This window comes from Ranitomeya variabilis, chromosome 6 (assembly GCF_051348905.1).
Source record: "Ranitomeya variabilis isolate aRanVar5 chromosome 6, aRanVar5.hap1, whole genome shotgun sequence".
Taxonomy (NCBI): domain Eukaryota; kingdom Metazoa; phylum Chordata; class Amphibia; order Anura; family Dendrobatidae; genus Ranitomeya; species Ranitomeya variabilis.
Window position 1 is genome coordinate 277,945,666 of NC_135237.1, and position 27,603 is coordinate 277,973,268.

At 45.5% G+C, this 27,603-nt stretch overlaps 1 protein-coding gene across 1 annotated transcript in view; it reads left to right on the forward strand.

Annotated features, from left to right (window-relative positions):
• Positions 1-25,397, forward strand: part of ELP2 (elongator acetyltransferase complex subunit 2) — a 184,798-nt gene extending 159,401 nt beyond the window's left edge. Inside the window, exons 20-22 of the mRNA XM_077269687.1 lie at positions 15,037-15,179; positions 15,597-15,701; positions 24,920-25,397. Of these exons, the coding sequence (XP_077125802.1) occupies positions 15,037-15,179; positions 15,597-15,701; positions 24,920-25,082 (411 nt within the window). The 3' untranslated portion in view covers positions 25,083-25,397. The remainder of the gene's footprint in view (positions 1-15,036; positions 15,180-15,596; positions 15,702-24,919) is intronic.
• The last annotated feature ends 2,206 nt before the right edge of the window (positions 25,398-27,603 follow it).

A 27,603-nucleotide genomic window follows, 5' to 3' on the forward strand; every position in this document is an offset into this window, starting at 1 on the left:
GGCAATTTTGGAGGCTTAAGGCTCACTCTACCCGGGCAGTCGGCGCCTCTTGGGCGGTGCACCACAGGGCTTCCGCCCTACAGCTTTGCAAAGCGGCAACCTGGTCTTCCATCCAGACGTTCGCCAAATTTTACAAGGTCCATTCCTACGCTTCGGCGCATGCCAGCTTAGGCAGAAGGATCTTGCAGGCGGCAGTGGTGAGTCCTCTGACCTGATATAAGTCTGTTTTTCCCACCCCAGGGACTGCTTTGGGACGTCCCATGGTTCCTGTGTCCCCCAATGAGGCGATAGAGAAAACAGGATTTTTTGGTTGCTTACCGTAAAATCTGTTTCTCGGAGCCTTCATTGGGGGACACAGCACCCTCCCATATTATTCGGTTTTGTTGTTCTGTGTTCTAGGACTGTTCTCATGTTTACAGTTCCCATGTTTGTGGTTATGTTATTTCAACCTTATTGTTTTTCTCCTACTGCTTTCTCACTAACTGAAGTTCATAATGCCAGTTGGTGGGATGTACACTGCAGAGGAGGAGCTAACTTTTTTGTGTGCATAGTGTCAGCCTCCTAGTGGCAGCAGCATACACCCATGGTTCCTGTGTCCCGAAGGCTCCGAGAAACATTTTACTGTAAGCAACCAAAAAATCCTGTTTTTATTTTTCTGTCAATATGGCTATGTGAGGGCTTATTTTTTGCAGGACGAGTTGTACTTTTGAACGACATCATTGGTTTCACCATGTTGTGTACTAGAAAATGGGAAAAAAATTCCAAGTGCGGTATAATTGCAAAAAAGTGAAATCCCATGCGTGTTTTTTGTTTGGCTTTTTTGCTAGGTTCACTGAATGCTAAAACTGACCTGCCATTATGATTCTCCAGGTCATTACGAGTTCATTGACACCAAACATGTCTAGGTTATTTTTATCTAAGTGTTGAAAAAAAATTCAAAACTTTGCTAAAAAAAAAAAACTGCACCGCTTTCCGATACCATTAGTGTCTCCATTTTTCGTGATCTGGGGTCGTGTGAGGGCTTATTTTTTGCGCGCCGAGCTGACGTTTTTAGTGATTTTTTAGTATTTTGGTACAGATACGTTCTTTTGATCGCCCGTTATTGCATTTTAATGCAATGTCGTGGCGACCAAAAAAAAAGAATTTGGGCGTTTCTAATTTTTTTCTTGCTACGCCGTTTAGCGATCAGGTTAATCCTTTTTTTTATTGATAGATCGGGCGATTCTGAAAGCCACAATACCAAATATGTGTATATTTGATTTTATTTTTATTGTTTTATTTTGAATGGGGCGAAAGGAGTGTGATTTAAACTTTTATATTTTTTTTATTTATTTCATATTTTTTTAAACATTTTTTTTTTACTTTTGCCATAGCTGGCATAGCCTGATCAGCTCTGCTACATAGCAGCGATCATCAGATCGCTCCTATGTAGCTGAATTACAGGCTTGCTATGAATGCCGATCACAGGGTGGCGCTCACAGCAAGCCGGCATCAGCAACCATAGAGGTCTCAAGGAGACCTCTGGTAACTATGCCAACGCATCGTTGACCACCGATCACATGACAGGGGTCAACGATTCGCGCATTTCCGTCCGGAAGCGGTTGGTAAATGCCGCTGTCAGCGTTTGACAGCGGCATTTAACTAGTTAATAGCGGCGGTTGGAACGCGATTCCACTCGCCGCTATTGCGCGCACATGTCAGCTGTACAAAACAGCAGACATGTCGTGGCTTTGATGTGGGCTCACCGCCGGAGCCCACATCAAAGCAGGGGATCTGACCTCGGACGTACTATCCCATTTGAAGTCAGAAAGGGGATAAAAAAAATTCACTTTTTTAAACATTTTTACTTTGTCCCACTATGGGACTATACAAGCCGAGCGCTTGTATAGCATGAGGATACAGCCACATCCCTATGTTATCCAAACTGTCAGCTCTGCACTGACAGATAAAGTTGCTGATCATGCTCTGGTGACTTGAATCATGTCTACATCGGGCCACCATGTCAACAATTGGGACCCCCGTGTCATGCCGCGGGGTCTCTGATCCAAGGGCAGAGTGGCTGTCCTCTCTTTACCTGCTTCTTGAATGTTGCAATCACGTTCGATAGCATTATTTAGGGGGTTAAAGTGCAGAGAGGAGTGCGGGAACACTGCTATCACTTAGTGCCGTGTGTCAGCTGTCAGAATCAGATGACACCCGGCTGTGATCGCTCGCACGTAATAATTCATCCCACATCAATATGTACCAGGGCAAGTGGATGTATTATTACTGACAATGTCGGAAAAGGGTTCCAGAAGGTAAATTGCCTAATGAAGTAATTTACAAACTTTCATAAATTTCCATGCTGGACCTTATAATGAAAAAAATATAATATTTACGATATTGTACTCTTTACACTCTTCTGCACTTCTGCTTTTATATTAAGCTGGATACTTAGCCATTTACGTTGACTTCATATTAAAGTGCATCTTTAATTCCCTGCCATTCTAAACCATCATTGCATTTAAAAATGTTTGTGGGTGAAAGGAACACCTATTCCCCACAGCTTTCAAATATGTGCAGGCTGGTTAGTGACTTGTTCAGGATTGGCTGTCGGCTCCACTCATATAAAGTCTATATTATAGACTATGCTAACGTATAATTCCAACTGTTGGCACGGTCCCTGACTATGTCTTCCCCTGTATTGCATTGTTGGTATGCAGCGACTTATGGCAACATAAATATACCTGGAATGTGCTGCCAGCCTTTAGCCGATAGCCATTGTTGCTTTAAACAATTGGTAGAGTGGTAATCGTCTCTAACTTACTAGTGGTTATGTAATACTTCATTTCTCCTTCGCCTCATTGGGGGACACAGACCGTGGGTGTATGCTGCTGCCACTAGGAGGCTGACACTAAGTGATACAAAGAAAATTAGCTCCTCCTCTGCAGCATACACCCTCCTGCTGGCTCTCAGCTAACCAGTTCTTGCTTAGTGTCCGTAGGAGGCACAGAAGGGCTTGATGGATCAGAGAATGGAATCGTACTCCGCGTTTTTTTTAAAAAAACCTCTGACATCACTCCCTTACAGAGTGGTCGCTTATCCGGTGAGCAGGGAGGTGTTCCCCACGCAGGAACAAAGGATCGCAGGCTTCCTATAGATCCAACCAACAGTGGAAGTGTTGTCCAGCACAGTCTAGATCTAAGGGATCTTGGTTCCAAAAAAGGGGACCGAAAAGTAACATTGATCCTGAACCTCTAACTTTTAACAAGCTTGAACAGGCAAGTCACGATCTTGCCCTTTGGCTTTGCTACCGCTCCCAGAGTGTTCGCCATTGTCATGGCGGCTGTTATGTCCCTTTGGCACTCTGGGTGTGTGGCCATCCTGCCCTATTTGGTCGACTTCCAGCTGTTCTTCCAGGTCTACGCTGAGCCTATATGTACCTTACGATACCCTTCTTCACCTGGGCTGGTGGATAGGCTTAGACTGTTCTTTCTCATTTCCAGCCCAGCAGATATCATGTTTAAGGATGATCCTGGCCACCTCCAGAGGGTTGGTAATTCTCACTTGAGACAAGACCGTGATTCTTCAACAGGGAACCCACTCTTGGTCACTCATTCCGGGCTGGAATGGCCATCCGGCAATTCTGGCAAATGCCAGAACGGCCTGACTGATTGTGGGCTATGTTCTCTGCTACGTCATAAAACGAAACGGGTTCTCAGGACTGCTGAATTTCAGCCTTGGTCCGTTCCAGCCGATCGGCATTGAGGATCCCTAGGAAGAATAAAAGCAATGGAGACAGTTCCCTTTGTTCCACTTGCTTTCTGCAGGGCAAACAGGTTTCCAGAGGGTAGTCTCTGAGCTTCTTTTTCATCCGGGGGAGATCCTTTCTCCCGGTTCAATACTTACTAGTGACTATGGAGGGTCACCACACTGCTCAAGGCCTCTGATTATCTTGGGAATCCAGTCTCCCGATCAGTTTTCTGGGGATCCCAACAGTACCTCTGCTCCTACAGCAGGCCCTATGCTTTTTGACACATCTCCCCATCGAAATTCAGTTGGATATTGTCTCGGTGGTGCCATACGTCTATCATCTAGCAGGTACCCGCGGTCAGACACCTTGACCTACGTACCTCACACTCTCTGATGGGCAGAGATCTATCATTCAGAGATCTCGGCAGTACTCATCCCAGGAGTAGCACTCTGACCAGCAGTTTTTTCTCAGCCGCCAGTGTCGCCTCATGTGAGTGGGAGATTCATCCGGAAGTCTTCCGACATATCTGCCTTCACTGGAGCACTTCAGATGTAGATCAAATAGCGTCCAGACTGGACGCCAATGTACTCAAGTTCATGGTTCGACCTCGAGACCCTAAAGCCATCGCAGCGCATGCTCTGGTTCTTTTGTGATACCAGCTCCATCACGCCTCTTCCAGAGGGCTTTTAGGAAGCAGGAAGGCCCCAGTGTTCCTGGGAGATCTGCATTGGCCAGGTCAGGTGTTAGGTTCTTTGGTTTGGTGGCCATAGTATTTTTCCACCTTATTGCAACAAAACTGCAAGTAGGGACTTTCTCGCAGAGAGTTTTCACATGTGGTCTCTCCCTATCGTATGTCTTTACATTTTGGGTCTTTAATAGTTCTGGGAGTCTTGCAGTAGACTCTTTGTGATCTGGATAGAATTTGCTATACTGCGAGGTCCCCCCTCCCTTTTTCTCTGCGATCATGTCATTCAGATGTGTCTTCGGAGCTGGCCACTCTGCTCCTTCAGACCTTTTTCCTTATTAGCATCGAGGCAAGAGTGTTCTCAGGCCGTCCTCGTGTCTTGTTACAAAGGTGGTATCGTACTTCCACTGTTACGAGGGACTCGTTCTTCCCTCTTCTCTTTCCGCTCCGGCCCATAAAACTGAATGGGTTCCCCATACCGTGGACAATGTGAGGGCCCTGAGTACGTACGTGTCGAGGTCGGCGTCCTTCCAGAGGATGGACACCTCATTTGGGCTTCCTGACGTTTTTCAAGATCGGCTTAGCCGTTTCTTCGGCCATGTTAGCCTAGTGGTTTCTTCACACATCCAGAAGTCCTTCTGTGTTAGATGTCAGCCTATTTTCACTCCACTCGATCGATCGAGGTTTTCTTGGGTTCTAGACACCAGGCGTCAGCAAGGCACGTCTGTCAGTTTTGCGGGTTCGTCCAGTCCGCATGCATCCTTGAAGCACTATAATTCCCTGACTTCCGCAGACGTGAGTCTGGGCAGGCATACTCTGCAGGCCGCGGTGGCGCACTTGTAAGTAGCGGTTACACAGGGCCTGATCTGCTGTTGTCCCCTCCCAGGGACTGCTTTGGGACTTCCCACTGTCTGTGTCCCCCAATGAGGTTAAGGAGAAAGCTGGGATTTTTGTGTACTCACTGTAAAATCCTTTTCTCCGAGCCATTCATTGGGGGACACAGCTCCCCACCCTTTGTGCTTGTTTTATAATTTGACATGCTATACTCTCATATGTTGTTATTGATCTCCTACTGCTTTTGCACCGAACTGGTTAGCTGAGAGCCAGCAGGAGGGTGTATACTGCAGAGGAGGAGCTAATTTTCTTTGTATCTCTTAGTGGCAGCCTTCTAGTGGCAGCAGCATACACCCACGGTCTGTGTCCCCCAATGAATGGCTCGGAGAAAAGGATTTTACGGTGAGTACACAAAAATCCCTATTTCCAATGTGCGGACAAAGTCTATGGTTTATCAGGGATGCATTCTGAAATAGGGTTGTGCATTCGGAGACTACTCCTTTTATTGATACTGTTTACACACCTAGAGGTCACTTATTGTATACTGAATTATTATGGAGTTTACTGCATAACAAATATTCTGTTACATCCTGCTAGTGATTGAAGAATTTCATAAAATAAATGGGTTCTCCAAGAGTGTGATAAAAATTGCCCCCATGACCTATTTTAAACTGTAAGCTGTCCTAGTTCCTGACAGAAGAGGAACATAGTGAACAGAAACATACCTCACTCACCTAACACATACCACGGAACAGGGCTGTGAGATGAGAAGAAATAAATCTTCTACTCTTTGCAGAAGTCTCACGGGGATTTTAGCTCTAGCTTCATCCTCCATGCACATTTGTATACCTTTTCTGTATAGTCAGTCTGACAGCTTTATAGCATGGCACGGAGACTGACTGAACAGAAAGGGTATACAAATATGCATGGGTGAGTTTGAAGCTGGAGATAAAAACCTTCATATGACTCAGGTAGGGGAAAAATATTTATTTTTCTCCTTCGCCTCATTGGGTGACACAGACCATGGTTGTATGCTGCTTGCCACTAGGCGGCTGACACTAAGTTCACACAAAAAATGTAGCTCCTCCTCTGCAGTATACACCCTCGTGCTGGCTACCAGAGAACCAGTTCTTGCTTAGTGTCCGTAGGAGGGTCACGGGTCTGGTCTTCAGACCGAAAGATCTTTATTATTTTATTTTTACATTTTTTTACCAATTTTTACATTTTTCCAAGTGGAATGAAGGGGAGACTGATCCTTTCAAGGTTCCGATCTCCCCGAACAATCAACAGGCGAGCACGGAGAGTGTCCTTTCCTGCGACGTGGGATGCCAAGTCTGGGCTTAATTTTTGTGGCGACGGGTCCCTTCTAGGGCACCGATCTCCTCTCATCCCTAACGAATGAGCACATGGAGTGTCGCCTCCACGTATCCTATTCTGCAGCCAGGCCTAATGCCTGACCTTTAACCCTGTCCCATCCTAGGGGATTTAACCCCTCGGATGTACAGCGGCCCCTTTTTTGGCATCCGAGCAGCCCCCACTGCACCACCACTGTTAAAGCGGATGGAACAAGGAGGCGGACGGTCCCTCTCCACCTCCCATCTAGAGGGATGGTGGATTGAGGGTTTTTCCCCCTTAACCCTGCACCGTCCAGACCAGCAGCAGCACAGGAGGACCCGCAGCAAGCTGCCTTACCTGCTACCCGGCAGCTTCTCTGGGTAAGTGCCGGGGCTGGAGGGCTCCTTTCAGGCGCTCTAGGGTGGTGCTAGTTAAGGGGCACTGTGGGGGCTCGTATTCAGCCCATTCCTGCATCTGCGCCGGCCGCCGCTGAAAATTTAGTTCCCGTCTTCGGCCCTGTACTAGGCCAAAACCCCCATCTCTGCCCATGAAATGACGCGATGTGGAGGCTCCACCCACAGGTCTTGGCGCTTCTTGCACAGCACGAGAAGCGCCTCTGAGATCTTGGGGGCCATTTTTCTCCTCCCAGACTGCCTCAGGACACACTAACTGACATCAGGAAGGACGGAAAGGTCCCGTCAGCAAGTGTTCTCAGAGCTGTGGCCACGCAGTTGGAGAAACGCAGGAGGAGTGGGGACACGGACCTGGGTAAGGGAGCACTGCATTATACATCCTCCTCCCTGCTGTAACCCCTTTTCTCAGCAGTATCCCTTTTCAGCAGCCCCTATTATTGTAGGGCCACATTGATGGGTACATCATGTCCCAGCCTAAGGCATCTAAAAAGTCTAACAAGACTATGGCTATATTTTTTACCTCATGCTCCTCCTGCCAGTCTGCGTTTCCTAATGCTCAGAGTTCACCGCTCTGCAATGCCTGTGACCCCAACTGCGCTCAGGAGCCCTCCACTGCCGCCGAGCCCAGCGTACCTAGTCCCCCTGAGTGTGCTTTGTCACTGTCTAAATCCATGGCTTCGCTAGCCAAAGTGATTGAATCCCTCCGTGATCCTTCGGGCGACCGGAGCATTTGCAGGATTGATGTAGGCGGATCTTCCCCGAGCTGGGAGCAGTCGGTTAGCAGGGGCCAAAAGCACTCTAGAAGCCGTCAGGCATCTAGAAAATAGAACATGTCTGCTCAGGAGACGTGCTATGGATCCTTGTTGCTTCAGAGCTCTGTTTCTCGCTCCCCCTCTCCATACATCAATAGCTAACGCAAATCTGAGTGTGAATCTGATGGTTCCTTAGAGCCGGATTCGCCAGATTTTCAGAAAACAGTGGATTCGCTGGTTGAGGCTGTCAACCAGGCTTTAAAGGTTGAGGAAGATTCCGGCTCTGCTCCGGATCAAACCGTGTCCTTTAAGAGGACTAAAAGCTCTCATAAGGCATTTGCTATTCATCCTGAATTTAGAGCCATAGTTAATAGGCACAGAACACGCCCGGATAAATTCTTCACAGGACAAAGGCCTCTTGAAGCAAAGTATCTTTTTTCAGCTGATTTGAAAAAGATTGGGCTGAAACTCCAGTGGTAGATCCTCCAGTATCCCACCTAGCATCTAAAACTCTCTTGTCCGTGATAGCTCATCCATCAAAAATCCCACGGACCGTCCGATAGAAAGTTTGGCTTGCTCTGTGTTTGAAGCCTCAGGTTCGGCTCATTATCCATCCTTTGCCGCAGCATGGGTAGCTAAGGCAATGGTTTTCTGGTCAGAGACCTTCGCTACTTCACTTCGGAGCAGTAACCTTCCTCCAGAGGCAGCGCATCCTGCCAACAAAATTTCCCGGGCAGGCGATTACCTGGTACATGCATCTCTGGATGCGGCTGGTTGTGCAGCTCAGTCAGCAGCCAAATACCATCACTATCAGAAGGACATTATGGCTCAGAGAGTGGAAGGCGGACTCTGCATCAAAAAAGTCTCTCACCTCCCTTCCTTATCAAAGCGGTCGCTTATTTGGAGAAAAGCTGGATCAGATTATTTCTAATGCTACGGGAAGGAAGTGTAAATTCCTTCCCCAACAGAGACTTATGCGTCCCTTTCGGAGACAGCAACAAATCCATTTCCGTTCCTTTCGCTCCACTCCAGGCTGGGCCACTACCACAACTTTGTCCGGTTCAGGACGTTCTCCACGAAGGGATGGAGGAGCTCAGGTCTCGTACAGACTTAACCAGCATTGGAAGTCCCGACCCAAGCAGTCGAGACCTAAAGGTCCTAGGTCTCAGAGATTTTCCTCACGCTGACTACCAGCGCTATCATGTCGATGAGGGTAGGCAGCCACCTACTTCTTTCGTTAGGTCTGGCTTTCCATCATCTCCGATGAGTGGGTCAGATCTGGTGTCGTCTGGATACAAGATCGACTTTGCTACCCTCCCCATTCACGTTTTTCCCTCCCGTCCTCCCTCTTCAGAGGCAAGGGAACACGCTTTCTCCCAGGCCATAGACGCATTGCGTCATAATGGCATCATTGTCCCCGTCCCAGAAAGTGAAAGGTTTCAGGGTTTCTATTCGAACCTTTTTGTCGTCCCAAAGAAGGGCGGAAAGGTAAGACCCATACTAGACCTCAAACTTATAAACAAGTTTGTCAATTCTTGGCCTCAATTGACATCCGAGACGCTTACTTACATATTCCGCTTTCCCCCCTCACCAGAGATTCCTGCGCTTCGCCATTCGTGACCAGCATTTTCAATTCACGGCCCTGCCCTTCGCCCTTGTTGCGGCCCCCAGAGTTTTCACAAAGGTCATGGCGGCTGTCATGGCCATCCTGCGTGATCGTTCTGCCCTATCTGGATGACCTGTTGATCAAGGGTCCGTCTTTCCACAACTGCGTGGAGTCCGTTCTCATTACTTGCTATACCCTTTCTCACCTGGGCTGGCTAATAAACTTAAGCAAATTCTCTCCTGTCCCAGCCCAACAGATATCCTTTCTAGGAATGTCCCTCGACTCATCTCGGTGGCTGGTAATTCTGTCTCCAGACAAGGTCTTTGCCCTTCAGCAAGGAGCCCGAGTGCTTTCAGTCTTCCCCTTACTCCATCCGGTTTGCAATGAGGGTACTAGGAAAGATGGTGGCCGCAATGGAAGCGGTCCCTTTTGCCCAACTGCCCTTCTGGCAGTTTGGGACAGAAACCCGTTCTCTCTCGACTGCAGGTGCCACTTGTCCCTGCAGGCCAGACAGGCTCTCAGGTGGTGGACATTGAGCTCTTCGCTCAACCGGGGTAGTCTTTCCTACCCTTTCAATGGCTGGTGGTGACTACCGATGCAAGTCTTTGGGGCTGGGGAGCAGTCTTCCGCCACCACACTGCTCAGGACCGTTGGTCAATTTAGAAATCGAAGCTACCGATCAAAGTTCTGGAGATCCGTGCTTTTCGGCTGGCCCTGCAACAGTTCCATCATCTTCTAGTAGGTCACCCCATCCATATTCAATCAGACAACGCTATGGCTGTGGCATACATCAATCATCAAGGGGGTACCCGCAGCAGGGCGGCCATGTCCGAGGTAACTCACATCCTTCGATGGGCAGAGAACAACCACTCGGTTATCTCAGTGGTGCACATTCCAGGAGTGGAAAACTGGACGGCGGACTTTCTCAGCCATCAGGGTCTCTCCTCGGGGGAGTGGGAGCTTCATCCAGAAGTCTTCAACCAGATCTGTCTTCGCTGGGGGATCCCAGATGTGGATCTCATGGTGTCCAGACTGAATGCCAAGGTTCCCCAGTTTATAGTGAGGACTTGAGATCCGAGAGCTATCGGTGTCGATGCTCTGGTTCTTTCCAATTCTGCCTTCTGTACATTTATCCCCCTTTACCGTTACTCCCCAGAGTAATCAGGAAGATCAAGGGGGAAGGAGTCCCAGTGATCCTGGTCGCTCCCGATTGGCGACGCCATGCGTGTTTCGCAGAATTGGTACGCCTCGTCGCCGACATACCCTGGAGGCTGCCGGATCAGTCAGATCTGCTCTCCCAGGGCCCGATCTACCACCAGAAGTCAGGGGCCTTGTGTTTAACAGCATGGCCATTGAATGCTGGGTCTTGACCCAGGCTGGGTTTTCTCAACAGGTCATTTCCACTATGGTTATTGCCCGTAAACCCTCATCAGTCCGTATCTATCACAGTACCTGGAAGACATTTTTTGCTTGGTGCAAGGGTCACGGTCTTTACCTTCTTGTCTTCTCAGTTCCAACCATTTTAGAGTTCCTACAGGCCGGTCTGGACTCTGGTCTGGCACTCAGCTCTCTCAAGGGCCAAATCTCCGCTCTATCGGTCTTATTTCAGAGACGCATCGCGTCAATACTTCAGGTTAAGACGTTTCTTTAGGAAGTGTCACACGTCATTCCTCCCTATCGCATGCCTTTATAGACTTGGGACCTCAACTTTGTGCTAAGTGCCCTTCAGGAACCTCCCTTTGAACCGCATAAGAACATTTCGTTGGTTTTTCTGTCCTGGAAAGTTGCCTTCCTTGTGGCGATCAAAAGAGTTTCAGAATTAGCCGCCTTATCCTGCCGGGCGTCTTTCCTTAATTTCCATCAGACCAAGGTTGTCCTCAGGCCGTCGCCGTCCTATTTGCCAAAGGTCGTCCTTCCATCTTAACAAGGACATTGTTCTTCCTTCCTTTTGTCTGGTCCCTATTCACAGGGTTGAAAGAGCTCTCCACACTCTGGACCTCATCAGAGCTCTGCGAAGGTACGTCTCAAGGACGGTGTTCTTCAGAAGAGCAGATGCTCTGTTCGTTATCCCATAAGGTCGCAGGAAGGGTCTTGCCGCTTCTAAGGCCACGATAGCCAGGTGGATTCGTTCCACCATCCAGGAGTCATATAGAGTCAGAAGTCAGCCCATCCCATTGGGGATCATAGCACACTCCACTCGGGCGGTGGAGCTTCTTGGGCCATTCGGTATGAGGCGACGGAGGAGCAGGTCCGGTAAAGCTGCAACTTGGTCCAGTTTAAATACCGTATATACTCGAGTATAAGCCGAGATTTTCAGCCCAAATTTTTGGGCTGAAAGTGCCCCTCTCGGCTTATACTCGAGTCACGGTCGGCGGTGGGGTCGGCGGGGGAGAGGGCGCTGAGGCATACTCACCTAGTCCCGGCGATCCTGACGCTCCCCCTGCCTGTCACACTGTCTTTGGGTGCCACAGCTCTTCCCCTGTTCAGCGGTCACGTGGGACCGCTCATTAGAGAAATGATTATGGACTCCACTCCCATAGGGGTGGAGCCGCAAATTCATTTCTCTAATCAGCGGTGCCAGGGACCGCTGATAGAGGAAGAGCTGCGGCACCCGGAGACAGTGTGACAGGCAGGGGGAGCGCCGGGACTAGGTGAGTATGTCATATTCACCTGTCCACGTTCCACACGCCGGGCGCCGCTCTGTCTTCGCGTCCTCTTGTTCTGACTGTTCAGGTCAGAGGGCGCGATGACGCATATAGTGTGCGTGCCGCCCTCTGCCTGATCAGTCAGTGCAGAGAGACGCCGGGACCGGAAGCTGAGGAGCTGCAAGCAAGAGAGGTGAGTATGTGTTTTTTTTTTTTTTTTTGTTTTTTTTTGCAGCAGCGTTATATATGGCACAGATTTATGTGGAGTATCTATGGGGCAACGGTGCAGAGCACTATATATGGCACAGATTTATATGGCACATCTATGGGGCAACGGTGCAGAGCATTATATATGGCACAGATTTATATGGCACATCTATGGGGCAACGGTGCAGAGCATTATATATGGCACAGATTTATATGGCACATCTGCACATCTATGGGGCAACAATGAACAGTGCAGAGCATATATGGCACTGCTTTATAAGGAGCATCTATGGGGCAACAATGAACAGTGCAGAGCATATATGGCACAGCTTTATAAGGAGCATCTATGGGGCAACAATGAACAGTGCAGAGCATATATGGCACAGCTTTATAAGGAGCATCTATGGGGCAACAATGAACAGTGCAGAGCATATATGGCACTGCTTTATATGGAGCATCTATGGGGCCATAATGAACGGTGCAGAGCATATATGGCACAGCTTTATAAGGAGCATCTATGGGGCCATAATGAACAGTGCAGAGCATATATGGCACTGCTTTATATGGAGCATCTATGGGGCCATAATGAACGGTGCAGAGCATTCTATATGGCACAGCTATATAAGGAGCATCTATGGGGCCATAATGAACGGTGCAGAGCATATATGGCACTGCTTTATATGGAGCATCTATGGGGCCATAATGAACGGTGCAGAGCATTCTATATGGCACAGCTATATAAGGAGCATCTATGGGGCCATAATGAACGGTGCAGAGCATTCTATATGACACAGCTATATATGGAGCATCTATGGGGCAATAATCAACGGTATGGAGCATTATATATGGCACAGCTTTATATGGAACCTCCTTTGGGGCAATAATGAACGGTATGGAGCATCTATTTTTATTTTTGAAATTCACCGGTAGCTGCTGTATTTTCCACCCTAGGCTTATACTCGAGTCAATAAGTTTTCCCAGTTTTTTGTGGCAAAATTAGGGGGGTCGGCTTATACTCGGGTCGGCTTATACTCGAGTATATACGGTACCTTTGCATAGCAGTATAATATTCTCAGGCTTCAGCAGATGCGAGTCTGGGCAGAAGAATTCTGCATGCAGCGGTGGCGCACATTTAGGCAGTTGTTGCATGAAGCCTAATCCTTTGTGTTGTTTTCTCACCCAGGGACTGTTTTGGGACGTCCCATGGTCTGTGTCTCCCAATGAGGCGAAGGAGAAACAGGGATTTTTGTGTACTCACCGTAAAATCCTTTTCTCCTAGCCACTCATTGGGGGACACAGCACCGACCCTGTTAGCCTGTTGGCTTATATGGCTTTTGCCTTTCCTTTTAAGTTGACATGTTGTACTCTTCTATGTTGTTACTGTTTGTTCCTACAGCTTTTGCACCAAACTGGCTCTCTGGGAGCCAGCAGGAGGGTGTATACTGCAGAGAAGGAGCTAACTTTTTTGTGTTAACTTAGTGTCAGCCTACTAGTGTCACGCAGCATACACTCATGGTCTTTGTCCCCCAGTGAGTGGCTCGGAGAAAAGGATTTTACGGTGAGTACACAAAAATCCCTGTTTTCCCATGTGACAGTTTTGCTATGGCACCTTAGTGAGATATGCATGTTTATGATGCTGCTTTTCTGTCATTTGAGACTTCTCGAGTGATGTTTTCAGTTTGTAATCCATCCTGAATTTCGACTACGATAGGTTGCAGTTTGACATATGTCACGTTTCTTATTAAATTTTTGCAGAACATTTTAAGGAGGGCCTGTCATCAGGTCAAAAAAGACAAGTTTTTGCTCTACCGTCATTTCTGCTGATCCCATTCATAGTCAGTTGTTTTATCCATTTATATCTACTATATGATTTCAGAGGTATGGGCCATTTTATTTAGTGCCACGTTTTCTTTTTCAATGTGGCAATGCTCACAGTAATAAAGCAGAGCAGCCTAAAGCTATGCCTCTAGAGATTGTTGTGCGCAACGCCCACTTGGTACAAATCATAAAAGTTAGAACTAATTTAAAGGGTCCATATTGCTGTAACTTTATGGAAGTTTTAAGAATAAATTAGCAGTGGATTAGTCAAGGGAGCAGCAGTAATAAAGTTGGAGCACAGACCTTACACCTTTAACCTTGTGATAGGTCGTCTTTAACTCCATGGCCTTGCAGGGGGTTTTGAACTTTGCAGCAAAACATCTCAGATTGCAATAATAATAACATATTAAATGAATCACCACAGAATTTTGGACATAATATAATAATAAAAATGTTTTTAAAGGTGAAACTTTACTTACCCTAGATTTATTTTTTTCTGCTTACAGTGATCTGCAATTTCCAGCTATGGCATAACCTAAAACATTGTGTTAACCATCTAACATTATATTTGAATGCATTAACAACCCATGAACGATATGTATCCGCTCTGCACAGGTCATGTGATAAATGTATGATTGCTTGTGCTCCCAAAGCTAGTACACCCACTGATTGATCGAATGGGGGTCTTTTGTCTCCTGCTAGAATAAAGCAATGGTCACGCATGTACACTACCTTTTTTTCATTGCTTATGGGACTGACTGGAGTAGCCAAGTCCCTTAGACTTTGATTGGAGCAGTAGTGTGCATGTGTGACCTCCACTCTATTTAGATGAGGGTGGCAATTATTTCCTGTGATCTTTGGGGGTCCCAACAATTTGTATCTCAATCTGGATAAATGATAAATGTTTGTCATGCGCAGACTTCTATACTTTTGTGTGGATGTGTAGAGCATAATGTTTTTTTTTTCCCAATGTTAATTGTTATTGCTTTTTGTATATCCATTATTTAGGTGATTGTATGGGGTGACTGTGAGGTGTCTGATCAAATGGATGAGAAAAGCTGCTCATCTGTGAAACCTTGTTCTACACCTCTGGATACAGAAGACTCCGTCACTGCTGTCAGTGTGAACCAAGTAATTGCTTCTCAAGGAAGGTACTCATGTAAATAGATTATGTGAACTTCATCTAAAGATGTGGTTTTCCCTTCCCTCATATATTATTGATATGAGATCCTCCCGTATAAAGCATATGGATGTCTGTATTAGGGCATTCGGATATCAGAGGGTGCACCTCAACAAGCAGATTCTTGCTCTTTCAGAATTGGGCTATTCATCTAAATGGCTAAATGTTAGAGGGTAAATGCTTCGTTGGCTCTGGCTTTCCTTGGCAAAATCTTCTGTTTGCCGGGGGCTCAGCTGATCGCTACAGTGGCTCCAATGTCTGTGATGAGACAAGTAAACGTGCCTTCATGTTCTTTATAGATTGTAGTTTCTGTGTGCTATGTGCAATATTTAGATATATTTAAGATTACATTGGGAACCTGTAAGTGACATAATTTTTTCTTATCTAGCTATATCATTGCTGTTGGATTAGACTGTGGCAAGATTAATCTGTACAAATGGCAGTACAATATTACTCCTAATGACTGGATAACAGCTTATGAGATAGACCAAAGGTGAGTGTGGTTTTTTTTCTGTTTCTTCTTCAGCACTTGTGGTTTTGCCTTCATTTAGTAGTCATAATATGGCACCCTCCAAAGAGAAGCTGTCATTGTCTACATCAGGGGTGGGGTACTTTTTTCTGCCAAGGGCCATTTCAATATTTATAATATAATTCGTAAGCTATGCAAAATTATCAACTTGAAAATGATCCTGCTATATTTGGTCAAACATTTATTTTATTATTTATGTATTATGCTTTGCTTATATACCACCATAATATTCGGCAGCACTTCACATACATTATCATCACTGTCCCCATTGGGGCTCACAATCTAGATTACCTATCAGTGTGCCTTTGAGTGTGGGAGGAAACCAGAGTAACTGGAGGAAACCCACACAAGCATGGGGAGAACATACCAATTCCTTGCACATGTTGTCCTTGGTGGGACTTGAACCCAGGACCCATAGCTGCAAATTAACAGTGCTAACCACTAATTAATTAATTCAACTCATGTGGTAGCTAGAGTTGCTTTCTTTGAGGCATGTGATGTTAGGTGGTATTGATGATGTTGCTGCTCACAACTGATTTCCCAAGTTTTCATCCGTCTGGAATGGAGTCGACTCTTGGAGATAATGTTTGTAATAAATTGATCACAGCAGTAAGTTTTTTCTGAACATAGATGTAAAAAAAAAATGCACGTTACATTTATAAAACATTGGGAAGTCTGCTGTATACATCACATAGGATACACTGAGACTGCAATATATACATCATATAGGAGACACTGAAATGGCTGTAAATCACATAGGAGACAGATTGCTGTTTATACATCACATAGGAGGAACAAACTGTTTTATATAGATCACATAGGAGACACTGCTTTTTATACATTACATTGGAGACATCAAGACTGCTGTATACAGTACATCAAATAAGAGACACTAGAACTGGTATATGCATTGGAGAAACTGGGACTGGTGTATACATAACATAGGGGACACTGGGGCTGCTGTCTTCATGAGTGAGATGGGAGCGCAAAGAGGGCTAACTCCTCCCCAAAGCCTTCATTGCAAGTGTAAGGAGAAATTAAAAAGCCGGCGACTGGCAAAATGGGGCAGGTGGCTGAAGCATTGTAGCATTGTAGTACCCAGGAATCTGCCTGGGTCCGTATAAAGTGACATTACCCACCCTTGGTCTACATTCTACTGTCAGTAAGCATTTGCATTTTCATTAAATAACCTGTCATCCCTCTTTTATTCTTCGTGTGACTAAATGGATAACTTAAAATTTCTACAGTGTGCTCAATCAATATGGTGTGTCTCTACACTGACATTGCCAGCACTGATTGGACAGTGCCAAATTGTTTGGAGACGCCTTCTTGACAAGGGCTATGGTGAAGTCCACTTGCAAAAAGGAGACTTTAATGAGGAACATGGCAAAGCAGTTATCACAGGCTCGTTTCCCACTCCGCTTCATCAGCTGGAAGTTACAGAAGAAGAATTTTCCCCACCTATCGTCCGTAGTCAGCAGAAGGCTTTACCACCGCCTGACCCAGTGTTTTGGAGGAGTGCACAGCACTGACATTACATGTAAGCTGCTGTGTACTTCCTCTACACATTAGAAAACATTTGTGATTGCTTCAGCTAGGAAAGGAAGCAGTAGCATCACCCAACACCTTGAGGAAATAGCTGTCTGCCAAGTTCATGAAGCGTACATAGGGCAATAATGTGGTTTCTAGGGTCAAAATATTATTTACTTTGTGTGTTTGTACATATACAGTGGATGTAAAAAAAAAAAAAAAAAGTGTACACTACCCTTTTTGTCATGTAAAAAAATTGAGCCATGAAGAAACATCTCTGAACATTTCCCACCTTTAGTGCTACCCATAATCTGTACAAATCCAGTAAGAAACAAGATGAAATCACAGGGGGAGATAAAAATATCAAAACTAAAATAATGTTGTTGCATAAGTGTAAACACCTTCTTAAAATTGGGGATGTGGTTATGTTCAGAATTAGCCAATCACATTTAAACTCATGTTATATAGTAGTCAGTACACAGCTGCCATCATTTAACCCCTTTCTGACATATGACGTACTATCCCGTCGAGGTGGGGTGGGTTCGTATTACCACCGACCGGATAGTAAGTCATATGCGATCGGCCGCGCTCATGGGGGGAGCGCGGCCGGGTGTCAGCTGACTATCGCAGCTGACATCCGGCACATTAACCCCCTGAACACCGCGATCAAACGTGATCGCAGTGTTTCGGCGGTATAGGGAAGCATCTCACAGGGAGGGGGCTCCCTGCGTGCTTCCCTGAGACCCTGGGAGCAACGCGATGTGCTCGCATTGCTCCAAGGGTCTCCTGCCTCCTCCCTGCAGTCCCCGGATCCAAAATGGCCGCCGGGCTGCTTCCGGGTCCTGCGGGGAGGTGGCTTAGCAGCGCCTGCTCAGAGCAGGCGCCGGTTAAGCCTGCAGCCCTGCCTGTCAGATCGCTGATCTGACACAGTGCTGTGCAAAGTGTCAGATCAGCGATCTGGCCCTATAACATGATGCCCCCCCGGGGCAATGTTATAGTGTAAAAAAAAAATAATAATCAGATGTGTGAAAAAAAAAAAATTCCTAAATAAAGAAGAAAAAAAAATATTGTTCCCATAAATACATTTATTTATCTAAATAATAAAAAAAACAATAAAAGTACACATATTTAGTATTGCCACGTCCGTAACGACCCGACCTATAAAACTGTCCCACTAGTTAACCCCTTCAGTGAACACCGCAATAAAAACCAACGCTTTATTATCATACCGCCAAACAAAAGGTGGAATAACACGCGATCAAAAAGACGGATATAAATAACCATGGTACCTCTGAAAACGTCATCTTATCCCGCAAAAAACAAGCTGCCATACAGCATCAACAGCGAAAAAATAAAAAAAGTTATAGTCCTCAGAATAAAGCGATGCAAAAATAATAATTTTTTATATAAAATAGTTTTTATCGTATAAAAGCGCCAAAACATAAAAAAATTATATAAATGAGGTATCGCTGTAATCGTACTAACCCGAAGAATAAAACTGCTTTATCAATTTTATGAAACGCGGAACGGTATAAGCGCTCCCCCCCCAAAAGAATTTCATGAATAGCTGGTTTTTGGTCATTCTGCCTCACAAAAATCAGAATAAAAAGCGATCAAAAAATGTCACATGCCCAAAAATGGTACCAATAAAAACGTGAACTCGTCCCGCAAAAAACAAGACCTCACATGACTCTCTGGACCAAAGTATGGAAAAATTATAGCTCTCAAAAAGTGGAGACGCAAAAATTATTTTTTGCAATAAAAAGCATCTTTTGGTGTGTGACAGCTGCCAATCATAAAAATCCGCTAAAAAACCCCGCTATAAAAGTAAATCAAACCCCCCTTCTTCACCCCCTTAGTTAGGGAAAAATAGTAAAATTTAAAAAAATGTATATATTTCCATTTTCCCATTAAGTTTAGGGCTAGAGTTAGGGTTGGGGCTAGGGTTAGGGCTAGGGTTAGGGTTGGGGCTAGCTTTGGGGTTAGGGTTGGGGTTAGGGCTCCAGTTAGGGTTGGGGCTAAAGTTAGGGTTAGTTTTGGGGCTAAATTTAGGGTTAGGGTTGGGGCTAAAGTTACGGTTAGGATTACATTTACTCTTTGGATTAGGCTTAGGGGTGTGTCAGGGTTAGGGGTGTGGTTAGGGTTTTGGTTGGGATTAGTGTTAGGGGTGTGTTGGATTTAGGGGTGTGTTGGATTTAGGGGTGTGGTTGGGGTTAGGGGTGTGGTTGGGATTAGGGTTAGGGGCATGTTCAGGTTAGGGGTGTGGTTAAGGTTATAGTTAGAGTTGTGATTAAAGTTAGGGGTGTGATTGGGTTAGGGTTTCAGTTAGAATTGGGGGTTTCCACTGTTTAGGCACATCAAGGGCTCTCCAAATGCGACATAGCGTCCGATCTCAATTCCAGCCAATTCTGTGTTGAAAAAGTAAAACAGTGCTCCTTCCCTTCCGAGCTCTCCCGTGCACCCAAACAGGGGTTTACCCCAACATATGGGGTATCAGCGTACTTAGGACAAATTGGACAACAACCTTTGGGGTCCAATTTCTCTTGTTACCCTTGGGAAAATAAAAATTTGGGGGGCTAAAAAACCCTTTTTGTGGGAAAAAAATGAATTTTTATTTTCACTGCTCTGCGTTATAAACTGTAGTGAAACACTTGGGGATTCAAAACTCTCACAACACATCTAGATAAGTTCCTTGGGGGGTCTAGTTTCCAATATGGGGTCACTTGTGGTGGGTTTTACTGTTTAGGTACATTAGATGCTCTGCAAACGCAATGTGACGCCTGCAGACCATTCCATCTAAGTCTGCATTCCAAACGGTGCTCCTTCCCTTCCGAGCTCTGCCATGCGCCCAAACGGTGGTTTCCCCACATATGGGGTATCAGCGTACTCAGGACAAATTGGACAACAACTTTTGGGGTCCAATTTCTCCTGTTACCCTTGGGAAAATACAAAACTGGGAACTAAAAAATAATTTTTGTGAAAAAATTTTTTTTGATTTTCACGGCTCTTCGTTATAAACTGTAGTGAAACACTTGGGGGTTCAAAGCTCTCACAACACATCTAGATAAGTTCCTTAGGGGGTCTACTTTCCAAAATGGTGTCACTTGTGGGGGGTTTCAATGTTTAGGCACATAAGGGGCTCTCCAAATGCGACATGGTGTCCCATCTCTATTCCAGTCAATTTTGCATTGAAAAGTGAAACGGCGCTCCTTCCTTTCCGAGTTCTGCCATGCGCCCAAACAGTGGTTTACCCCCACATATGGGGTATTGGCGTACTCAGGACAAATTGTACAACAACTTTTGGGGTCCATTTTCTTCTGTTACCCTTGGTAGAATAAAACAAATTGTAGCTGAAGTAAATTTTTTGTGAAATTGTGGGGCTTTAGTGAAGTAGTGAAGTAGTGGGGCTTTATGTGGAGTGAATTAGGAGCATGCCCAAATATGAGTCAATTTTGCAAATAATCATTCAACCTCTGCTAAAAAAAACTTAACATGAAGAGGAATTTCACCTTTCAGCACAACAATGACCATAAGCAAACCACCTCTAAATCAACAAAAGAATGGCTTCACCAAAAGAAGATCAAAGTTTTTGAATTACCCAGCCAGAGCTTAGACTTAAATCCAACTGAAAATCTGTGGGTTACCTGGAGGGGGGAGCTGTACACAGGAGATTACCTTACAATCGGACAGATCTAAACAAGATTCTACTTTCATATGGTGGATACATACGTATATATATATCTATATATATATATATCTATACATATATCTTTACATATATCTATATATATAATAATCTTTAATAATAATCTTTATTTTTATATAGCGCTAACATATTCCGCAGCGCTTTACAGTTTGCACACATTATCATCACTGTCCCCAATGGGGCTCACAATCTAAATTCCCTATCAGTATGTCTTTGGAATGTGGGAGGAAACCGGAGTACCCGGAGGAAACCCACGCAAACATGGAGTGGACATACCTCATTTAAAGATTTTTCTGTATTTTCATGACTATGAAAATTGTACATTCACACTGAAGGCATCAAAACTATGAATTAACACATTATTATTATTTATTGTTATAGCGCCATTTATTCCATGGCGCTTTACATGTGAGGAGGGGTATACATAATAAAAACAAGTACAATAATCTTAAACAATACAAGTCATAACTGGTACAGGAGGAGAGAGGACCCTGCCCACGAAGGCTCACAATCTACAAGGGATGGGTGAGAATACAGTAGGTGAGGATAGAGCTGGTCATGCAGCGGTTTGGTCGATCGGTGGTTACTGCAGGCTGTAGGGTTGTCGGAAGAGGTGGGTCTTCAGGCTCTTTTTGAATGTTTCGATGGTAGGTGAGTCTGAAGTGTTGTGGTAGAGGGTTCCAGAGTAGAGGTGATACGCGAGAGAAATCTTGTATACGATTGTGGGAAGAGGAGATAAGAGGGGAGTAGAGAAGGAGATCTTGTGAGGATCAGAGGTTGCCTGTAGGTAAGTACCGGGAGACGAGGTCACAGATGTATGGAGGAGACAGGTTGTGGATGGCTTTGTACGTCATGGTTAGGGTTTTGTAGTGGAGTCTCTGGGCAATGGAGAGCCAGTGAAGGGATTGACAGAGGGGAGAGGCCGGGGAATAGCGGGGGACAGGTGGATTAGTCGGGCAGCAGAGTTTAGAATAGATTGGAGGGGTGCGAGAGTGTTAGAGGGGAGGCCACAGAGCAGGAGGTTGCAGTAGTCAAGGCGAGAGATGATGAGGGCATGGACTAGGGTTTTTGCAGATTCTTGGTTGAGGAATGTACGGATTCGTGAAATAATTTTGAGTCGAAGTCGGCAGGAAGTGGAAAGGGCTTGGATATGTGGTTTGAAGGAGAGATCAGCGTCAAGGATTACCCCGAGGCAGCGAGCTTGTGGGACTGGGGAGAGTGGGCAGCCATGTACTGTAATGGATAGGTTCGTTGGGGGGGTCGCATGTGGAACACATGTGGAATTATATACTTAACAAAAAAGTGTGAAACAACTGAAATTTTGTCTTATATTCTAGGTTCTTCAAAGTAGCCACCTTTTGCTTTGATGACTGCTTTGCACACTCTTGGCTATCTCTTGATGAGCTTCAAGAGGTAGTCACCGGGAATTTTTTTCACTTCACAGGTGTGCCCTGTCTGGTTTAATAAGTGGGATTTCTTGCCTTATAAATTGTGTTGAAAAGTTGAACAGATGGACTCTACATGCCTGGTTCCCACCGTGAAGCATGGAGGAGGAGGTGTGATAGTGTGCGGGTGCTTTGCTGGTGACACTGTTGGGGATTTATTCAAAACTACATGGTGGCCCGATTCTAACGCATCTGGTATTCTAGAATATGTATGCGTAGTGTATAGCACAGCCCACGTAGTATATTGCGCAGCCTACGCAGTACATTTCGTAGCCCGCGCAGTACATTGCGCAGCCCACGCAGTACATTGCGCAGCCCACGCAGTACATTGCGCAGCCCACGCAGTACATTGCGCAGCCCACGCAGTACATTGCGCAGCCCACGCAGTACATTGCGCAGCCCACGCAGTACATTGCGCAGCCCACTTAGTATATTGCGCAGGCCAAGTTGTATATTGCGCAGCCCACGTAGTACATTGCGCAGCCCACGTTGTACATTGCGCAGCAACCTAGTATGTTGCGCAGCCCACGTATATTGCGCAGCCCACGTTGTATATTGCGCAGCCCACCTTGTATATTGCGCAGCCCACGTAGTATACTGCGCAGCCACGTAGTATATAGCACAGCCCATGTAGTATATTGCCCAGCCACGTAGTATATTGCCCAGCCCATGTAGTATATTGCCCAGCCCACGTAGTATATAGCAATGTGGGCATCATATCCCTGTTAAAAAAAAAAAGAAATAAAATAAAAAATAGTTATATACTCACCTTCCGGAGCCCCCGGATCCAAGCGAAGCGGTTACCGACGCTGCTCGTGCGCTCCGGTCTGAAGAGTGCATTGCGGTGTCGCGAGATGATGACGTAGCGGTCTCACGAGACTGCTACGTCATCATCTTGCGAGATCGTAGCATGGACCGGTTACCGGAGCGTCGCGTGCTGGAAAGGCCTGTTGTCGATCCGGGGGCCGACGGACGGTGAGTATATAACGATTTTTTTTTTATTATTATTATTTTTAACATTAGATCGTTTTACTATTCATGCTGCATAGGCAGCATGAATAGTAAAAAGTAGGTCACACAGGGTTAATAGCTGCTGTATCGGAGTGCATTACACCGCAGCATAACACGGTCCGTTACCGCTGCGATTAACCCTGTGTGAGGGCATACTGGAGGGGAGTACGGAGCGGGCACTGACTGCGGGGAGGAAGGAGTGGCCATTTTTCCGCCGGACTGCACGTCGCTGATTGGTCGTGGCTGTTTTGCCATGACCAATCAGCGACTTGGATTCCATGACAGACAGAGGCCGCGACCAATGAATATCCATGACAGAAATACAGAAGGACAGACAGAAAGACGGAAGTACCCCTTAGACAATTATATAGTAGATTGAAGGCATACTGAACCAGCATGGCTACCACATCATCTTGCAGCGGCATGCTATTCCATCCAGTTTGCGTTTAGTTGGACCATCATTTATTTTTCAACAGGACAATGACCCCAAACACACCTCCAGGCTGTGTAAGGGCTATTTGACCAAGAAGGAGAGTGATGGGGTGCTACGCCAGATGACCTGGCCTCCACAGTCACCAGACCTGAACCCAATCGAGATGGTTTTGGGGTGAGCTGGACCGCAGAGTGAAGGCAAAAGGGCCAACAAGTGCTAAGCATCTCTGGAAAGTCCTTCAAGATTGTTGGAAGACCATTCCCGGTGACTACCTCTTGAAGCTCATCAAGAGAATGCCAAGAGTGTACAAAGCAGTCATCAAAGCAAAAGGTGGCTACTTTGAAGAACCTAGAATATAAGACACAATTTCAGTTGTTTCACACTTTTTTGTTAAGTATATAATTCCACATGTGTTAATTCATAGTTTTGATGCCTTCAGTGTGAATGTACAATTTTCATAGTCATGAAAATACAGAAAAATCTTTAAATGAGAAGGTGTGTCCAAACTTTTGGTCTGTACTGTATATATACATTTTTTTGTGTAAATGCATGCTTTAACTTCTTTTCAGCAGGCCTACTAGGCTTTGTATTTTATTAGTTGCTAAAATGGCAAAATCTGTACATGAAAAGACAAATTGGAATAGCGACACAATATATGCAGCTGGTGCACATATCAATTTATCTGGTGCATGTCTAGGAATATGACAATTTATTTTATTGCAATGTAAGATTATCCCCTCCCCAAAAAATCATTAAATGGTAATTGAGAAGTGTGACCCGACACTAATGTGTTGAAAGTTAAAACTGATGAAGAGTTTGCAGTTTAAATTATTGACAAGCAAAGGGATAAATGTCATTAGTGTTGTTAATAATCTTGGCAATTCCGGCATATTTAATACCTGCAGGTTGTGACAAGTCAATTTCTCCCGGTTGGCAGGAGTGAGATAAAGTAGACTAATTAGATGTAAGATGGTATTTGAATCTTGCAGCCCAACTGAGTTTGACATTTTCCTGTTGTCACACACATCCTTTCCTTATTCCATGCTCTCTCTTTCAGCCTTTGTCACACTCTGACTGTCAAGCAGCTCTGCTGGAGAAGCAAGCCAGGTCGTGCTGGACATGATGATCCGGACAATGGAGAGTGGTTGCAGCTGGCGAGCTGTGGAGCAGATCATGGTGTTAAGATATTCAATGTTAACAAGAGTATATTCTCATTATAAAAGCTACTTGGAGAAATGAACATAATTTATGAATGAGCTAGCACGGCCGGTGCTGATAGATCATGGCTTCAAAGAAGCTGAAAGTCATTTTAGTTACAATTCCAGGACTGGCGGATTCTTTATTAAAAGTAGCAATAAATAATCTACAGGACAACTGACATTTGCATGCTGTCAATCAAACGTTTGCTTCATATATAGCATTCTGCACAAAGAATGAATCCAGGAATCATGATCTTTTCTGTCCTGGAATTGTCTTAACAGTTCAACTTTGTATCCCATTTGTCATCATATAAATGGAAATATGCAGTCATCTCATCCTTGGCTCCTTGTTCACTGTCTAGACTAAAAAAAAAAGTTGTCTTTTCCTTTGAATTAGTTTTACAAGGATTGTCCACGACTGGAACAACCCCTTCTTAATCCATATGTTTGCCCCCAGTAAAATAATAACACACACACTCAGGTGACAGCGCTATTCCAGCAGTGTCGACTGTGGCTCTACCGGGGATCCCATGACATTGTTACTTCACACTACACTCACTGGCCACTTTATTAGGTACACCTGTCCAACTTCTTGTTAACACTTAATTTCTAATCAGCCAATCACATGGCGGCAACTCCGTGCATTTAGGCATGTAGACATGGTCAAGACAATCTCCTGCAGTTCAAACCGAGCATCAGTATGGGGAAGAAAGGTGATTTGAGTGCCTTTGAACGTGGCATGGTTGTTGGTGCCAGAAGGGCTGGTCTGAGTATTTCAGAAACTGCTGATCTACTGGGATTTTCACGCACAACCATCTCTAGGGTTTACAGAGAATGGTCCGAAAAAGAAAAAAAATCCAGTGAGCGGCAGTTCTGTGGGCGGAAATGCCTTGTTGATGCCAGAGGTCAGAGGAGAATGGGCAGACTGGTTCGAGCTGATAGAAAGGCAACAGTGACTCAAATCGCCACCCGTTACAACCAAGGTAGGCCTAAGAGCATCTCTGAACGCACAGTGCGTCGAACTTTGAGGCAGATGGGCTACAGCAGCAGAAGACCACACCGGGTACCACTCCTTTCAGCTAAGAACAGGAAACTGAGGCTACAATTTGTACAAGCTCATCGAAATTGGACAGTAGAAGATTGGAAAAACGTTGCTTGGTCTGATGAGTCTCGATTTCTGCTGCGACATTCGGATGGTAGGGTCAGAATTTGGCGTAAACAACATGAAGGCATGGATCCATCCTGCCTTGTATGGAGCATCTTTGGGATGTGCAGCCGACAAATCTGCGGCAACTGTGTGATGCCATCATGTCAATATGGACCAAAATCTCTGAGGAATGCTTCCAGCACCTTGTTGAATCTATGCCACGAAGAATTGAGGCAGTTCTGAAGGCAAAAGGGGGTCCAACCCGTTACTAGCATGGTGTACCTAATAAAGTGGCCGGTGAGTGTATATCCCTAAGGCCAACATTGATAAATCGCACACATCTGGAGGAAGTGAGAGTTGCTACTCTCTCTCTGCCTCCAGATCAATGTGCTGTGTATGAAGGTGGGGAGAGCGAAGCGGCCACAGTGATCGTGTGATCCCCCGAAGAGCCAGTGACAGCAATGAGAGTATAAGTGTTATTGTTTTATAATGACGAATTAATGAATCGAGAAGGGCGTTGCACGAGTAGAGGACTGCCCTTTTAATACTGTCAACAGGGTTGCAAATTAATGGGAAGAATTCTTACAGCAGGCTGTAATCTTTTTTTTTTTTTTTTTTTTTTTTTCTGAATATCCGAAATGGCAAGTATATAGAAAAATAGCATTTTCACAGCAATTAAGAAGGAAATGTCATTTTTTTTTATTTCTACTTTTTTAAATTCATTAAATTTCAGCTGACAGTTTAAATATTTTTCAGGTTTTCTTTCTCCTGAAAATAAAAAAAATGAAAAGTAAGAAATCATATTTGTCTTCTTTCGTGTAGCTGCAGCATAGTCCTCCATAGCACGTTGCAATTCAGTGTGCAGTAATTTAAAAAAAAAGTTACTTTTCCGCTGGCATCTCCAGCACCTCCATTCTCGTAGGCCCTGCCTGTTCTGCAGGTATGATGAGCCATCTTACGATATCCCTGGAGCTAATCACTGGCCTGAGCTGCAGAGTTAGGCTGGTTTCAGACTTGTGTTCCTGTGCGCTGCGGATGTGAGCCTACTTCCTCCTTCTTCCATGAAGCTCCGCCAACTGCCGGCTGCATCCAGCGTTTCCCTGCATACCTATCTTTAACATTGGGTACGCAGAGACAAGTGTTGTATGCGGATGTATCCACATGTGGTGATTTGAGGTGTGCGGCGTCCACACGGAAACGCAAAATGCAAATGTCACCCAATGTTAAAGATAGGTATGCAGGGAAGCGCTGGACGCAGCTGGCAGTAGGTGGAGCTTCACGGAAGAAGCAAGGAGGAAGTACACTGCCATCCGCAGCGCACAGGAACGCAAGTCTGAAACCAGCCTTAGCATGTACAAAATGTGACTGCGTAGGCCAGTAATTAGCTGCAAAAGT